This window comes from Cygnus olor, chromosome 13, assembly GCF_009769625.2.
Source record: "Cygnus olor isolate bCygOlo1 chromosome 13, bCygOlo1.pri.v2, whole genome shotgun sequence".
Classification (NCBI taxonomy): domain Eukaryota; kingdom Metazoa; phylum Chordata; class Aves; order Anseriformes; family Anatidae; genus Cygnus; species Cygnus olor.
Genome location: NC_049181.1, coordinates 5,963,754 through 5,982,229, shown reverse-complemented (window position 1 = coordinate 5,982,229; position 18,476 = coordinate 5,963,754). Strand labels below are relative to the sequence as shown.

Here is an 18,476-nt window from a genome sequence, read left to right as displayed (position 1 = left end):
CACCATCCACATATCATATGTATTAAAAGCTATGGAATATATCTATAAATAAGTTTTATTATTGTTGTGGTTTTATTTTAAATCTCCCAGTGCTCCTGCTGACTCTTTCAATTCATACCTCTTAGAGTTAAAGGGGCTAACTGAAGCCAAAACCCATGTATTAGTGGGTTCTACCAGACAGGGATCACTTCCTTCCTAGAAGGATGATTACTTTTCTACCTTGGATCACTCTCTTTCACTGCAGTCTCCTGGCACTGTTGAACAAATTTATGTTTCCTTTATAGAAGTAACAATAATCTTATACTGTGCAAATAGCACTCAGCTGTGCTCCTCAACTCATGCACTTCCCTGGCCTCTGACCAACTTCACCTCTATGAAATGGAATGTAAACAAAAAACAATGCAAGCAACATAAACACAGATCTAGCGATTGACTATATGTCCCTTATTCCTTTTATAGCAGACATTCATGTTGCCACTGCTATGCAGTAATTAGCCTTGCCTGAAAGCAAGACTTAAGTCATGACATGGCTTAATATCTGCACGTTGGTAGCCTTCTCTATACAACTAAAGGTGAGTTGGCTTACTGGCTACCAGTTCTCACTTGGCTTTGAAGATTAGACTTCACTGGCAGGTCTGTGGAAGCATCACGCACCTACAGTTCTTGCTATTATCCAGTGTTTGAGGACAGACAAAAAGAGCAGCAAAGCATTTGAAAGGTAATCTTCATACAGGAAGAATGAAAGCCTGATGCAATTTTTGTTTTTAAATGTGTGGGAGGCCGTAGAAAAGAACATAAACAGCCATAGGAAACTAATATTTTGGGACACATGCTACCCTCGCAGATTTTCAATTTCCCATTTGAACTGTAAATTTTCTTTTCCTAGTTTTAAATGTAAGGGATTGTTAACCCAAGATAACTAGATTAGCAATGGTTGTACTTTTCATGGGAAGATAGAAAAAGCATTGCACCTTGTAAGATACTTTTTTTCTACTCAGGAATTTCTTAAAACTAATTCTGAACTATCAGAACCCTTTCTAGGCTCTAATTTGAGCCAAGTCTCCTAAGGAACCAATCTGTGCTTCTTATTAGAGCTCTATAGTTTAGGTTGTATAGTGGAGAAAAGGGAAGTAATGCTTAGCTGTATAACTGTAGTTTGTCAACACTTAAAGAATCACAGAGTCATCTAGGTTGGAAGAGACCTCCAAGATCACCTAGTCCAAATGATGGTCATGATTTTATCTCAGAAAAATCATGTCTGAAAATATCATGATATCAGTTGAAAACATGGATAATAGTGCCAAGTTCTGAGAGATGTGCCAAGAGATTTGAATCTATCCCCTGAACATTTCCCTTTCATGATATTTCCATCAAGTGGAAGGGGCCTTTTCTGGAAATACTTATACAATCATTCCTAAATAAATATTCTCAAGATTTAGTACTTTCTTTTATCACATCCCTTGGAGTTAAAATGTTTGCCATCATTCTGCTGCAGAACATTTTGTGCTACCATGGAATTCCTGAAGATTACTGGCTCACCATAGTGGAAATCGAACCCAGGTTTGCACCTGAAAGGGGTCCCAAGAAAGTCATCACACAGATGAAAATTTGACTGTCAACTGAATATCAGTGTAATTACAATGACGTGTCTATGTGGGAAGGAAAAGTGTTTGTTTGTTTGAGGAGACTTGTTGGTTCAGCAACTGCCGTCTCCTGATATTTGTGCATACCACTAACATCAAATGCAATACCTGAGCCATATTTTTCAATAGAAGTCCATGCTAGCAAGGTAAAATATTAAGTTAGGCATACAGAAATGTTTCTTATGTGAGTCTAGTGGAGGATGTCTGACTGACAGGCAGGAAAAGTCTACTTATATTAAAAAAACAACAGGCAGTGTTGATGGAGGCTTCCTCCTCTTCTCTTCTTCCCTCCCCACTGCCTTGCCAACATACCATATCATCCTTAATTTGCATGGCCTGGAGTGGCAGTGTATCCGTAGAGTGAAGGAGAGTTACTGCAGTGCAGTGACAGATCTTGGGATCCCAAAGCCTTACAAGACCATTTCAGGAGCCAGTGAAGAACAAAATGAATAACATTAAGAATGTTATTTTTAATTGTATCAATTTTCTAGGTGAATGGTACAATGGCAAATGAATTATGTGATAAAAATGGATGGTCTTATGCAGCAAAGTTGAAAGAATAATATTACTGTCAAATAAACCAGGAAATTATGAATGTAGATGGCAGGCTTTGAATCTCTGTATTCTCTTAAGTTATCTTTAAATATTTTTGTAATAAATACAGTTGAAACTTCAAAAAATTAGAAAGCTGATTTTCTTCCATTTTACACATTCTTTCTGCCTTAGCTTTAAAGTCTGTTGTGATTACGAGGGTTTTCTGTATCTTGTACAAAATGGCTGGCTTGAAGCAAAAATATTGTACTATGTCAAATAAAACAAATTTAACACCAATCAGCTGCACTAATTGGAATGACAGTGACATTCTGCACTACACTTGATTGGAAATACCTTATAGACAAAAAGCCTGACATTTGACTGTGATTCTCTATCTAGACTTATCTTGTTTAGAAATGCAGCTCCTAAAATTGAAAGCATAGGATTCAAAATATAGTAGCAGTTACAGTAATTGTAAAACGTCTTAAACTTTCTACACTACAAATTCTGCCTACAGAATGATCTTCACAAAGTCTCTCCTATTTTAACAATGTTAGTGCAAAAAAAAAAAAAAAACAGAAAAAACAACAAGCCATACTGACTTAAAAATAAATGTTTCCTTTGATATTAACCTTGCTACCCTGAAATCCACTTACAATTTCTTTTTTTTTTTTTCCTTTCTGTTCTTGTCCCCCCCTCCCCACCCAAGCACTACTCCCCTCCAAAGATTCTTTGCCAGTTAAGACATCTATAAACTCCTCTGCTCAGGGAGAGGGAATTGAGACCAGGGATAAAACTGTTGTTTAGTTTTCAACACCAGCTAATCTTTTGGTAAGACAAATTGTCAGATCTGGAAAAATTTTTAATCATAGAAATTTCTTCACTAAAAATCAATCAACACTAGCAAGGAGAACTGCATAAGTAAGAAATTATAAATCAGAGACAAATCATTGTTGATGATAATTATTAACTGGATTAAAGTCTGCTTTGAGATGAAGGACACTCCCTTTTGCAGGTAGTATACATCTCAGCAATTTATGGTGACACACAAACGTTAGGAAACCCATACTGGATTAAAAAAAAAAAATAATAATTTAAAAATTTAAGTCAGAATTCTGAGAATAAAACTGGAATTCTCACTCAACTCTGGACAGCAATCACAGACCACATTTCTGAAGAAATCCCTAGAACAGATAATCATGACACAAACTACTGACTTCAATGAACAGCTGCAATGCCTTTTGCTTTCAACAGAAATCCTGTGTGCTGAACTTTCCCCAACATAATTCCCCATGCATCTAAAACTGAGAAAAGTTGACATGACTGAAGTGATGATACTTCAAATTCAGGTCTCAGTCTTTCCAGGATTTTTTTTCCTAAACATTAAATAGAATATTTAAGAAAGAAATGCTAAAAACATACAAAACAACCAATCAATAACAACAACAAAAAAACCAAAAACAGCAAACCCATAATCCATAGGTCTGAGGATACAAAAAACTTTTTCTGGAATAGACAATGATAAAGAAGTTCAGAGTATTTCTCCCATGTTAGTTCACTGATGATTAAACTGGTTTAAATATGAGCTATAGTTAGAGCAGTGCAAACTAGACTTTTTCAGAAATTACACAGAACTTTTCCATTTCATAGAATTCTGCACTCTGTTAGTTATGGGCTTGCAGTGCTGATTAAGTAGATTTCTGCATCAAAAATGCAAATGTATACACATTTTTGATGCAAAACACTCTTTGCTTGAATGCTATTACGTCTGCTGTGATACTGGCCTGTTTGTGCTCAACAAATTTTTCTGTTACTGAAACTTCACAGTAGATTATGGACTCAAAACAGACCCACTTGGGGATAAACAAAACATCCTTAAAGTTATGCAAAATATTCATAACAAAATGCAAATACTGTTTACAGTTCTCAGACTCTCAGTAGAGCAACTCATGTTCTAAACCATAATCAGCTAGAAGCTATATGGAAAACTTTTTATCAGTCTCTGAGCTGGATACGTACGTTGTTGTCTTGTGTGACAAATGTTACAAAAAGGCCCGGCACAGCATTAGATATAAAAATACCACTTTTAAAGTAAGACGATGTTTTTAGATACATTGAACACCAACACATTCAGAATGGCATTCACTTTCACTACGAAAATTTTCCAAGAAGGACATTCAGACAGACAGGGGACTTGTTTCTAGGAGGAGTGAATGCATACAGTTAAAGGATTGGGTTTTAATTCCACTATGTTAAAATGCACTGAAAATGAATTGCGCCAAAATAATTATTCACATCATACACTGCTGGGCAGTTGCAGATTGACATATTTACATTTTGCCAGAATAAGTAACGCCTTCTGAGAACTATATATCTCTACTTCTTTAACCCTCGTATCACTAATTACTACAATTCTTGTCATCTTTGCTCACTGACATATTGAACATATAACTTCTCATCCCTCCATGCACATATACCTTGCTGTCTTCCTTCCCACTGAGTAAAAAGTCCTCTACATTTAGGACCAAATGTTCTGTTTCCTAACATGCTGCATTAATAAACTAATGACACTTCTGTCAGTCTCTTTTGTGATCAATTCTGCCTCCTCAAGGGATGTCCATAAAATGGTGCATATACCTCTATACTGTACCTGACTCAACCTCACTGATTCACAAAACAATTCTGGAGAGTAAGAATAAACAGCTATAGCACAAAAAGACTGGAAATTCGTAGAAAAAGAAACACAAAGCTATATGGATTGGATCTCCATCTTACTAAGATCCTTTGTTAGTTCTGTGTCTCAGGTAATACTCATTTAGGAGTCAGGTATTTTTCAGCAAATATAGGTAAATGAAGTATGTTTTAGAATTTATACTCACATGCAGGCCTTTATTGCGGTGAAGTGTATCTGTGTGAGTAAAGATGGCTGTTTCCATAAAAATTACGAGGACTTGTTCTCACTGTTTCAACTTGCTGAATAGTTTCTTCAGAAATTTCTCCCACGTGTTCTATTAGATATTCCTTTTTTTTTTTTTTTTCTCCAGTCTGAAAATGTGTAGAAAGGATGTTCACTGACAACTTCAATGTTCTGCTCTGCAAAGGGCTACTATCAAATTGGCAACTGAAATTATTGAAACTAACAAAGAACACCAGACAAAACAGGTTGTGAAAGCAAAAGATTTCAAAATTTGCTCCGAAGGTGAAGAACAAATGTGAAGTTAAACAGATACCTTTTGGTTTAAATTCATTATATGTATCCTTCCTGATCTTTTATATTTGCTCCTTTTAGGCTAGGACACCTCCATGAAAGAAATCTGACGAATGAAAGAAACTAAAGAAAATCATGACTACACTGGTACTTGATAGTACCAAAATGGCAGGCTATGTCTTTACTACACATGAATACTTGATTAATGTAGGAAAACTAGCACACTTTGTAAGGGAGGAAGAAAAAAAAAATACTTAATGATGACAGATGTGTTATATAATTTGTTTCCTTGATTATCCAGTGTACTCCAGTAAAAATATAGTTTTGCTGACAGTTTTTTTTTTTATTATTAATTAATTTATTTATTTATTAAAGGCTTCCCCTGCTTAACTACATCAGGGCAGATATCTCTTAACTGTCTCGATCAATGCCATGACTTAGCTGAAACTGTCAAAGTAAACCTCTCCTCAACTGTAACACCATTCATCCATTTGACTCAAACCAAAAACCAGTAACAGTGAAATGAATGAACCATACAAAAAAATGCCTAAGCGAATAATCCCAGTACTAAGCAATATTTAAGACTAATCCTGGCATAACTCTTCTACCAAGTATTTGAATAATATGCACAAATGAGGTTTTAGTTTGATTTTTGAGCAACCAGGTGTACGGAAAGGTGTCCCTGCCCATGGCAGCGGGGTTGGAATTAGATGATCTTTAAGGACCCTTCTCACCTAAACCATTCTATGATTTTCTAATAGTTCAAGTTCATCAGGAGATACTGTTCAACAGATGCATTTTTATTGCATACCTAGTTCTCTGTTTACTTCATATTTAGTGTTACAAATTTTGCTTAAAAAGAATCATGCTTGACCCTCATTTAATTTCATGTAGTTCATAAATAAGTAACTTCAAGTCTGAATCACTTGGACAAAAAATAAAAAGGAAATGGATAAGAGACCTTTTGTCTACTATGTCAGTTCTCTGCCAAATGCAGGAATCAAAACCACTCAAGATTTTACAGGGCAAAACAAATTATGAGCTCAAGACATACAGTAACTAAATGAATGGGAAAGTACGACATTTCTCTGATACAGTTCACTAAAACTCATAAAAATGAAGTTTATCCTCTTTAAATTGTTCCTTTGTGTAAAAGGGATTATATTTTCTATGATTTAGTGCTTCTTTAAATGGTTGCTGCTGTAAAAGTAAGATTACAGAAATGAAATTATTTAGGAAGAAAATACAAGGACAGATGCAAAAAGACCCAAAAAGCACCGAAAACTGTTTGCAGAATCATTTAGCATAGCTATGCTCTTGGCCACTTTTGCAACTTGTGTCTTCTCCTCTTCATGACTATTACATCGTAGAAAAATTCCAGTTTAAAAAAGTGCCATGTCACCTCACTTCAGCTGTAGAGAAGTCTGAAAATACCAAAGTCTTTCAGTGGCAAAGCAGTTCCTTCTGTTTCCACATTTTTAAAAAAATGACACCTTGTATATATAATAAAAAAATAATAATGACCTTTTTAATTTTAGCTTTACAAATTAAAAAGTGACATTAGAGTTGGATGGGGCTTTGAGCAACCTGGTCTAGCGGGAAGTGTCCCTCCCCATGGCAGTGGGTAGGAATTAGATGACGTTTAAGGTCCATTCCAACCCAGACTATTCTATGATTTTATGTCTGCTTGTTTATGGCATTTCTTAAGTGATTTCTTAAGAGACCACTCATAATTGGTATATGGTCCATTTCACATAGATGTAGGACTGAATTTTGTTAGTGAAGTGCTGTGGCAGAAATGCCTAAAAGGTGTGCATCAAATTTCAGCAGGCAAGAAAATTATTATTTTTAAAATGCAGTTTAAATAGTTGGAACTCAGTTATGGCTGACAGGAAATCAACTCCTACCCTTAACTCTTCCCTTGCACTGGCACTTTTCACATGCTGTACAACAGTATTAACCTTATGGACAAATATGCTGGTGCTTTCAATCACAAGCTGAAGAATGAGAGCTGAGCAACACCTTGTGTTGGTTGATAAAACTAACCATATGCTGTGATTTTGCTCCTTTTCTTCCCGGATATAGCAAATTTCTCTCTCTACTAACAATTTCCATGTTTCATCTTTTGAGGCATTTATGTATTTTCATTTCTTTATAAAACACCAGCTTTCAGAAGGCACTTGATAACACTATTTTATATGTATTTTGTTCTTCCTCTTCATTTCTTTCCTATGCTTTCTGACACTATCCATTATGTCAAATGTTGCTTTCCAGTGTAAATCAAAGTTCCTTGAGATATTTTTTCCAGACTGAGAGCTGAGACTGACAGCTGATTATCACTATTCCACTTCCTTTTTTTTTTTTTTGGCAGTTGTTCACTATTAAAAAGTTAGATGTCTGTCTCTTACTCACTTCAATTGAAGATAGTTCTTTTCTATAAATGTTTACTATATCCAGTTGGGTAGGAATGCTACAAAGTGATTATTCAATTATGTTGTTGTGAATGACTGCAGATTATTCATTTTTGTTAGGTGACTATACTGTACAAACATATAGAGATGACTCAAAACACATTTCCATTATGTTTAGTTAAATTCACAATAACTGGATACTTGGAAACATTTTCTTCCCAACTGAATCCATACCCAGTTTTGTAATAAGGAATTTCTAAAATAGTTTTTAAACTGATACAGCAATTAATTACCTTTATACTTCAGAATGTAAGTATTCAAACCTAGGGAACCAGCTACTTTTAGCAATGAATGAGATGAAAAAAATTTGTGTGATAAAACAAAGCATTCTATCACCTTACAAGAGATATTGCTAAAGAAAGCATCGTGTTTGAATAAACTCATACAAATTGATCTTACCCATTTTTTAAAACAATTTAATCGTGCTCCAAGAATCAAAAGTTATTTAAAGCTAAATGGTCTTTTATATGAAGAAACAGTTTTTCCTTTCATTAACTTAGCTTTCATTAAAATTACAGATATGGATAATCATAACATGTCTTATAGATGGGGTATATATTTCTGAAGTCCACACAAAAGCTGCCATTTATTTCAATTGATTTCAGAGTATCGGCTTAAAGTAAGCACAGCCAGGCTCAATATGCATAACCTACACAGTAGCATCCAAATGATTGACTATAGTACACAAACATTATGATAATATGTTAGGTAACTGCTCTCATAATAATAAACTAAAGAACATTTAGGATGTCTGGCTTGGCTTATTAACCAGACCTAAAGATCCAAATATGAAACATATATGAAATCACTATAAATTATACAGAAGCTACAATTTGTACCTTACCACTATCTAGCAAAAAATGATGCAGTTTTTGTGTCTATTAGCTCTTCAGGTAGGGTTTTGTTTCCCTTAACACCAGCTCTGTGTTTTAGCTTCTGGTACCAGTAGGTCAAAAGAAGCTATAAATTACCCTCATTACCTTAATCATAATCAGGTTGTTGAGTAAGCTCCTTTCCATCATAACATAATCACATTCCAGCATCTGCATCAGGCTTTCAGACGTCCTATGGTTTATGAGGAATAGGGATCTGAGTCAATCAATACAGAAAGCATTAACGTCATGCAACATACTGTATATGTGATAGACACGCTTGCAAATCATTATAGCTGCAATAGTTCAATGATAAACTTACATATCTAAAGTGAATAAATACAAATAGTTGTTTCAAATAACACATGCAGGTCATAATGACAAAATATGTTTTGCATTTCACCTGCATACATATCTCATTTCACAGTTTCAGATTTTTTTTTTCCTTTGCTTTTCTTTCAACTGCAATTCAGTGTTGAGACTTCTACAGGTGTTGGTGCTGAGGGAATATAAATAGGTATGCAGACTAACTACAGAAATCTGCTAATGTATTACCCAACAGAGAGAAAACAAACTGAATTTAGATGACTTTATCCAGTCACTGCAAGGAAAAATTTCTTTGCCAACCTTTCAAAAATCAAGTTGATAACAGCATAATTTTATGCAAGTTTTGTTAGCTTATCTTTAGTTTAGAGGTGTGAAAATGAAAGTCTGAGTTTAAATTACTTGCTCTAGGTTAGTAGTTGGGCTAAGAACAGAATCAAATGACCATCACCACCAGTTTTACGCTGTATCTGTAAACAGGTCTTTCTTATTGCACAAAATTCCTCCATGTTGTACATACAAATGTAACCAAATATCCCAGCTTTCTTTTCTTTTAGATTGTTCTTAACCTTTATGGTACAAAGAAAGCTGAAAGATGTGAACAAACTGTTGCAATAATGTGTGAGTCTGCAGTGTAAAACTGTAACTTTGAGGAAGCAACAGCTCCTTGCTTTTCAGGCAGGGTCCATGGTACTAAAGACGTTGCCTGTCCCCTGCCCTGTCTTTCTGCCCAGCTAGGAACTGGCCTACAGCTGCATCCTGCTTTCTAAAATTCCTTTCCAAGACCTGCCAATCAAAATGCAGCATTCTGCACTACTCCGAAGGCAGATAACAGGACTGCCCAGAAGCACAGCCTCATGAGCAGATAGATCTGCCTGCTCAAACTGTTCCTGCAGAAGCCCGGTGCTTGAACCAATCTGCTGCATGTGTCTGCAATTTGGGTTTTCACTTGGGAAGGCTGATTTAGAAGATGAAAACCCAAGAACAGAAAAGACAATGCTGTATTGATGTGGATTTTCTTTCCACATCCTTCTAATTAAGTAGTTGCATTTTTTTCCGAGTGTTTCTCAGCTTCAGTAATTCTTTTTCTCCCGAATTTGATGATGAGATGTTTTACATCAATAATTTTTCTCCAGAAAAAAAGAAAATTAAAGGACAGAACTCAATGCATTTCAAATAATCTGATTACATTTTGGAAAAAAAAAAAAAAAGCATTATCACCACTGTATAATTTGTCTAACCCTCTTCCCCTCCCTCCAGTTTACCATTATTGATTTTACACTTTTCATAGAGAGAATCGTATTTATTCAGACTTAATGATGCCACGATCACTGACTCCTATTACAACACAACAACTACTACTAAGCTTTATCTAAGCTTTATTCCCAACTGGGAACAATATCCTGTGATAAGCTAAAACTACCAATCAGAGCAAAAGTCACAATCTCAATCATTTTCAGTTTATTCCTGTGCTTCAAAAATCTTTGCAATAAAAACTATTCATTCAACAGACTGCTTGGAACAGTATAAGTTCCTCTTCCCCCGCCCCTAAATAACACATCTGGGGACTTTTGCAGTTAGGCAATCTGCAAGGTGAATCTTAATTTCTGAGCGCTAAGAATTTGAGCACAACTCTGGACATTGAAAAGTCACAAAGAAAAAATAAATATATTCGGGTGAAATAAAAGAATGCTCCTCCTTAGTTTTTAGTTTCTTACGATCTCTGAAATAAAAATGATTTAATTAATGTTTGCAAGTGCATCTCCTACTAAAAATAATAAAAAAAAGCAACGACTCTTTCAAGACCGATCACATTAACACAAAATAAACTTAATAAAATAGTGTTAATCTATTTTAGTTTCTATTCGGAATTCACTCGGAATTCACTAAAGGTTGCTCAAATTATTGTTCACTGGAATTAAAACTATAGTTTATTGAGAGAGATTTTAACAACTTCCATGTAAACAAAATACATGTTCCATGTATTACATTTACATAGTCATTGCCTAAAATGAAATCACATTTTGATTGGATTACCAGAGTTTTGACATATTTTTGAAAGCACCATTTTTGTTTTGCCATTTGATGTTAACAGCTTTCAAGATTTCAATACCTGCATTAAACTGTAACAAATCAATTTCAAACTCTATTGATTACATATAGCGCAAACACACGTAGGCAAATTTGTCTGTTTTTCTATTTGGTTTTAGTACTACTCAATACAAGTAGTATAAAAGCCTTTCTACAGGTTTACCACTATTTTTGCCTTTGTAATTTCATTTCTCTTCATGCCAATGAACTCAGTCAAAGTCATTTTTGAGATTTGTTCTGGTGGTGTTTTTTTTTTTGTTTGTTTTTGATCCACAAATACTGCTGTTCTCTAAGTTGACCAATCCTATACCACTTAATTACTTAACTGAAATAGGTAATAAGCATGGAATCAAGTCATGGTACATTTAAAATGTTATTTCTTTCAATTTACAACTTTATTTACAGTTTATAAATACTTACACTTTTTGTTAGCATTAATTTTACTCTCTTCAAGATAAACCATCTCTGTTTTTACTTCTCCAGCAGACAAAAAAATTTTAAGGATGTGTGATCTGCTAACATAGTAACGGCCTGACTTGTACCTCCAGTCTGATAGTTACTCATTAAGTCATCTTTGTACTCTCAAAAACTGTTTAAAAACCAGACATTTCCAAATATCACAAGAGAAGCATCTAGAGGTCAGAGGTCAAGGTATGTTGGGTTTTGTGTAGTGTCAGCAGAATTAGTTCACACCAGACCTGACCACTGCCTTGTCAGGACAGGTCTTTTTTTTTTTTTTTTCTTAAAGACTCATGGACTTGGAAAGCACGCAAGCACTCACAGTGCTTTTCAATCATCTGTGTTTCACAGATAATTTTCCCTTTAAGACACAGATCTATTATTTCAACGGAAGAAAGTTGGTCATATTGCCCTTATGAAAACATTGCCTGAAGACCTGGCTCTTCTGCCTCCCCGTGAATGCATCTACAAAAGTATTCTGCAGGCTGTTGTGAGCTTGCTCTGCATGTGGCCTGAGCAGACAGGATGAGAGCCAGCTGAAATCAAAAAGCTGTATAATTTTGTTCGCATGGTGCACAAGATATCCTTTGCCTCTCAGATGGGTTCCTTAGGTTGGCTGCATTATTATACTAACACAAACAAACAGCTTGCAATACCTTGTGAATTTAACTGGACTAAATTTAGATTTTTGCTCACAGCATTGCTCACATTGTGCAGGCAAAAAAGAAAAAAAAATCCTGTATGGGATTTTTTCTTCTTAATCCGTTTCACATCTATTGAAAGAGCCATTAATTATAGCCATTAAGTACTCATCAAATACTTCCATGCAATTCAATTGAATGTTTTTATAATTTTACCACAGCCCAGTAATACTGATTCTTAGGGAGAAAAAAAAAAGAAAAAGCTAATTTTGAGATGTCCAGAGGAAATAAAGGAGGGAAGGAATATAGCTCAAAGTTACAGAAAGGATCCAAATCTAAGGAAGCAATCTAAGTGTCAGAGAGCCAGAATTTGCTATCGATCTCAGGTGCACACAGAGAACTTCTTAAGCATGTGAGGAAGCAACAGAAATAATTACCATTGAGAAAGGTATTAAGGTACCAGCTAGTTATTTGAGAAGAAATTCTGCCTGCTAACCTCCCAAACACAAAATATCTAAGAGGATAATGGCAATCCTAAACTCCCATACATGTAAGTAAGAAACATTAACCTAAAAATAAGGAACGGGAATATGGTGCATATATATGTAAGACATATTACTACATTTGCCTAATCATGACAATCATAGCATTTACATTTATAGCTCACACTTAGAAGTTTTCATTTATTTCATGTTATTCCCATCAGAAAATAAATCTTTCTATAAAATTCTAACTATAATTCAGTTCATTATAATGGTGCATTAAACGATCCTTTGGTGTACCTTTACCACATATAGAAAGTTACTTGAGGAGTGTTATACCAAATTGGCTGATCATATTCATTACAATCTCATTCACTTAGAATCTTAAGCTTTTATTCCAGAAATCCAATGTGCTGTCTATACTTTTGGGCAGTTCAATCTGTTATTGTGACATCATTTAATTGTTTAAGGTGCAACAGACTGTTTTGAAAGTCTGCCAAATTTCTATTCTGTAAAGACCATTTTCTGATGGAGTGAAGTAAATACAGAAAACAACAATAGCTGTCTAACTGAACGACTATGTCTCTGCCTTAAAAAGCTGATACAGGAACCCAGTCACTTAAAATAAATATGGACCCATGCAATTTCTTTAGTGATTCCCTTTTATTGTTATTGTTGTAAAAATAAAATGGTATCACCATACTTGGTTTTTTAATCTGTACATAGGTTTTCGGTCATTTTGTTTTGAAGTTTTCCTCTATTAGAAAAAGTATAATTTTCCTCAAAATCAAGTCAAATATACTTGACACTGTAGAGAAGAAATCCAAATATCCAAAAACCTTAGAGAGCCAAAAGTGTCGGTGAGTAATTTCTGGTAATTTCTGCATTATAATACTTAATGAAAACAGATTTTAAGGTGATGATACTCTATTAGTAATAATCATTATGAAAAAGTAAAACATTGGCGCACCTAGCAAAATTATGTTATGTATATCTTTATTACAGTTTTCAGAATACAAGGATAAACAATGGCCAGGCTGTAATTTCATCAAATTCCTATTTTAAACATTACATACAAACACTGAGCTGATTAAAAACAGAAATGCATGAGTTTTGTCACTTTTTTTTTCTTTTTCCTTTTTTTTTTTTTTTTTTTTGGCATTAGGAGTCACATGACTTCTAAAAGGGAAATCAAATGGTGCATGATACTGACTAACCTGTAATCAATTATTGTTCACTTTCTGTGGCATATGTACCACCTCAAACAGCGCTAAAAGAAGCACTACAAGAACAAATCTTTCTCCTTCAACATTTTTCTAATGACATCAGTAGGTGCTGAGTGACAGCTTGCAGGACTGCAGAATTCATAGGCTTACACAACTCCCTTTCTTGCGCACAAAAGCAATACGTGATCTGAAATAGAGACACCTGAAGCTGAGGGATTTGGCTTCATCTGCTTTGATTTTTATTTTATTTTATTTTTTATTTTTAATATTTACATTTTGTGTGCATGCGTGTGCATGTGCATGGATACTGTAGAAGAAGTGATGTGAAGATTTCTTGCAATACTTATATCAAAATGAGTAACTTGCAAATACATTATGGCACATAAGAGGTGGGCTACCTTACATTGCTTCATCTCTTAGCATTTATGACACCTGAATTCTCACCAATTTGAAGGCAAAACATTGAAGAATAATCCAGCCAAGCCTTTGTTTAATGGATAAGAAGCAATACACTTTATGTAGGTAAGTTTACTCCCACTCCCACCTATCACCAGTTCTGAATATTTACTAGCTATACAATTTTCAACATAGGAAGTACTAAATTCACCCATCAAAGCATAAATTTGCCTGAGGGATGCAGAAGCTGAACATTGCGAAGTTTTATTAATGAAAGCTATACAAGGATTTCCAGAGCCAAACCTAAAACTCAGCCAAATTCTCAAGAGTTTTGCAAACAATTGTGGGATGACTTTGAAGTAGGTCACTAATGAATTGTGTTTTGGATAGAAACCATGAAAACATTATGGTTTTTACAGCATTTCTCTGAGGTAGTACATATACCACACACAAGATGCAAAAATATACATATATTCATTACTATTTGTATATTACAGAAGGGAATTATGGGAATGTTCGCATTTGTCTCAATTTTCAAAAAAGAATCAATAATTTCAGGTAACATTTTTCATATTGACCATGGTTGTTTAAAACCAAAACGAATTATGTAATAATAACTCTGGGAATACTTCCTGAAGTTGTTTGTCAATGCCCTCTGAGGTACTAATTTTGTTTTGGCTTTAGCATCAGTTCAGAATATGATTAACACAAAACAAACACCCCTATGTGCTGGGAAAGGATAATTTGCTCAATCACAAACAAACATACATGACAAATTGTGTTGCACTTTTTTTCTCAGCAAACTGCATAAAACTGGAGCAAAAGATATCTAGTGTCATTTCTGATCTGAACAGCCAGCAGTTTTAAGCAACAGAGATGTATATTTGTATATGATTTAAACATTTCATTCCCATGTCAATTGCAAACTTAATTCAATTCATTGCAAAGGTAAGGTTATTTTCCTCTTAAATAAACTAAGAAATGTAAACAGTGTAACATCATAAAAAACTCTTCAGTACTTGTAACTGGTAAAATGTGAATGCAAACAGATGTGCTAGTATATTGTTAATATAATGTCTCAGAGGACATATAGTGAAACATAATTAGCAAGAAATTTATGTATGAAGCCTCCAGTAATTTTCTTTCTGGGATTACTCTGAATACAAATATAATTTAACTGATATATTTCATTTTTTAAAATTAGAAAATAAGGCAAGTGCATTTCTGAAAAAAGGTGCTACTCTTCTACACTTTTAGATAAACATGTGACAACTCTGAAAATTAGATCAATAATAAAAACATTAAAAATAGCTGCAATTTAATATAGACTGAAAAACTATCAAAAGACAAAGTGACCAGCATCAATTTCAGAAAATATTTTAGACTTCATAAATACGAGCACCCTATATTTACATAAATCATCTTCTAGTTTTCCTTTGAAAGACACTTTTGTTCTTAACAGATATGTCCATTAAATAATATAAATGTTTCAAATACGAAAAAAATAGTAGTAAAATAGAAGTATCAGATGATGATGTTATTTTGGATTTGCTTTTTGCTAAGATTTGGTTCTTGAGAATCTGTAGTCAGCTTTTACAGACCTTTTAAAAAATTACAACCATGGAAATTAAAAACTTCTGCACTAATTACTGCTACAGTATGAAGATTCTACTTTGAGCTTTTGAGTTTTCACATATAAAGATTATATCAATACTTGTAAATCCCAAAATGATGATTTTAAAATTTGAATTTTAATACACTGTTGATTTCAGTACAAATTTATACAGACATGATGCACCTAATCCTTTTAAACTGGCTTTGCATATTAAGCACAGAACTGCAAAATCAATAGTTCAACTTTAGAAAGTTATGGTTGAGTACAAGGGTTGATGTTGACCTTAAACAAAACAGAATAAAATTCTCTGTATCTTTTACTGAAAAACTGAGAGAATCCTGTTGCATGTTTTTTTCTTTCTTTTTTTTTTTTTTTTTTCTCCTGAAGTACCATACAAGTCTTTTACTTTATTACTAAAAATCACAAAAAGCCCCAAACAGTTTAGGTAGAGTATTAGTTGACAGTGCACATTTCACCAGGCTTCAGTCGCATTTGTATGTTTAGCGATATAGCAATGGGAAAAAACTATTTCCTTTGAAGACTAAAAAAAGAAATTCAATACTAGTCTGATAAGGAGCTGTATCTTTTCTTTCAATAATCCGATATTTATGAATATAGTTTGAAATTATAAGAGTTTATCCCAATCTAGCTGGATAGTCTTTAAAGTAGCTTACCAGAGAAGCAAAAAGAATGTATTGTACAAAATGCTTGGCTCAAGCAGTAGTGCAAAGTTATACCACCCCAGTATCGAATGCTCCTCTAGAGCTAGCAGTTTGTGCACAGAAAATAATGTGACACCTTGCCTTCCAAATATTCTTTATATAAAATTAAAAAAGACGTTCTCCATAAATCCAGGCAATATGTGTATTTGTAATAATTCACCAGTGAAAAGCAGTAATAATCTGAGAATAAATGTCATCTACTACACTATATCCAATTTTTAAAAATATCATAGCTGAACAACATACAAATAGTTTGACTGAACTCCCACTCAAAATCCTCCATCCCATCCAAATTAGCAATGAGCCTTCAGTAAGGATGGTGAAGACTGATCTGAACACCAAAATAGACTGTACATTCAACTAGTATCTGGGGAGAAAAGGAAACTGTAGTTTCCCCTTGAGTGGCAGAACAATACACAGTGTCAGCTACTAAACTGACTGCTCACCTGAGGTACTGCAGTGCAGGGGCCTGTATACAAAGTAGAATGGGAGTAGTTTCCCGAAAAATCAGTCTGCTGCAATTATTGTTCACTGCTATACAGTGCTCCAGGTGGAAAATTTGTTCTTAGCTGCTAAACCATCAGCACTAAAATCCACCAGTAGAGATCCTGCTACATGTTTTACCTGAGAAACAGAGGAAAAACTCAGAGGCAGTCCTGAATAGCTTCGTAATGTAGCCTATCTCTGAAAACCTACACAAAGGTATTTTTAGCATAATTAAAATAGGACAATCATATTTTCCCCCAAATATCTGTATAAAGAATATATAAGTGCATAATTAGAAAATTCCTCTGTAGATACAGTTAAAAACATATTCTGCCCTTGATATCATTAATTTTGGTAAAATCCTATGCTTTTTTTTTTTTTTATTAATTTTTTAGCAGTGATAAGTAATTACACATCATTAAATCACCAAAAGTGTAGATATGTGGTATTATCCTACTTGCAGCCAAAATTGCTGGATCCACCAAGCTTTACATTGAGATAAGATTTCCAGCAACCTGACCAGGTTTTTATGCATTGCTTTTTTATGGTTACAAAAATGATTCTGATATTGTACATCAGCTCATCTCTGAATTTATTAACATACAATTTTATTGTTTTTTCCTTTCATGTCCAAGTGAACTGCAAATGGAATCCACAGCTGTATTCTTTCAACAAAATTGTATTTTCTTACCCATAAAAAACATATCCTAGAAATCCCCAACTCCCTTCATGTAAGTTGCCAGCTTGAAAAAACAAAAAACAACTAAACAGAAAAAAGAGAAAGAACATAAGAAAGTGAGACCTTACTGTTTAACACTGTTTACAGATCTTGGTAGTTGGGGTAATAAGACACAGTATGTGGATTATTTAGCAATAGCTTTTAAAATACATAATATTTGTACATCTATTTCATTTAATCAATACCAGTATTATTTTATGATCACTGCCAATTTGTATGATAAACTCGTTTCAAAGTATATCCATTTAATTGTTAATAAAACAATTCACTAAATTCTTTGGCATCAGAAGAATCATACAGCTGCGATTGTTCCACTGTGGCGAGAACGAGACCTTTCCAAAGTTACTTGTCTGTTATCTGTAATATAAAGAGAAAAAAAAACAAATCACCATAAGATTTGAAACATGGATAATGTGATGTCAAAAGGTTTCCAAACAGCCCTGAAAACCATTTCAAATGATATGTAAATACGTAACTAGGAGACTGGATCATAGAAGTTTCACACCGCAGCTGCCAGACTGAGTTCAAGAGTTCTGCAATCAGCAATAAATTACTTTCTTGATTAGA

The 18,476-nt window shown here is 34.1% G+C and overlaps 1 protein-coding gene and 1 long non-coding RNA gene across 10 annotated transcripts in view; both read right to left on the bottom strand.

Moving 5' to 3' along the window:
* Nucleotides 1–9,125, bottom strand: part of LOC121077541 — a 51,294-nt gene extending 42,169 nt beyond the window's left edge. The window contains exons 1-2 of the long non-coding RNA XR_005824130.1: nt 8,837–9,125; nt 5,057–5,491 (exon numbers count right to left, since the gene is read on the bottom strand). This is a non-coding gene — a long non-coding RNA (uncharacterized LOC121077541). The remainder of the gene's footprint in view (nt 1–5,056; nt 5,492–8,836) is intronic.
* A 4,583-nt stretch (nt 9,126–13,708) lies between these two features.
* Nucleotides 13,709–18,476, bottom strand: part of DIAPH2 (diaphanous related formin 2) — a 191,553-nt gene continuing 186,785 nt past the window's right edge. For all 9 annotated transcript variants that reach the window (XM_040572808.1, XM_040572801.1, XM_040572803.1 and 6 more), the window contains one exon: nt 13,709–18,266. In XM_040572808.1, coding sequence (XP_040428742.1) covers nt 18,202–18,266 — 65 coding nt within the window. In that variant the 3' untranslated portion in view covers nt 13,709–18,201. The remainder of the gene's footprint in view (nt 18,267–18,476) is intronic.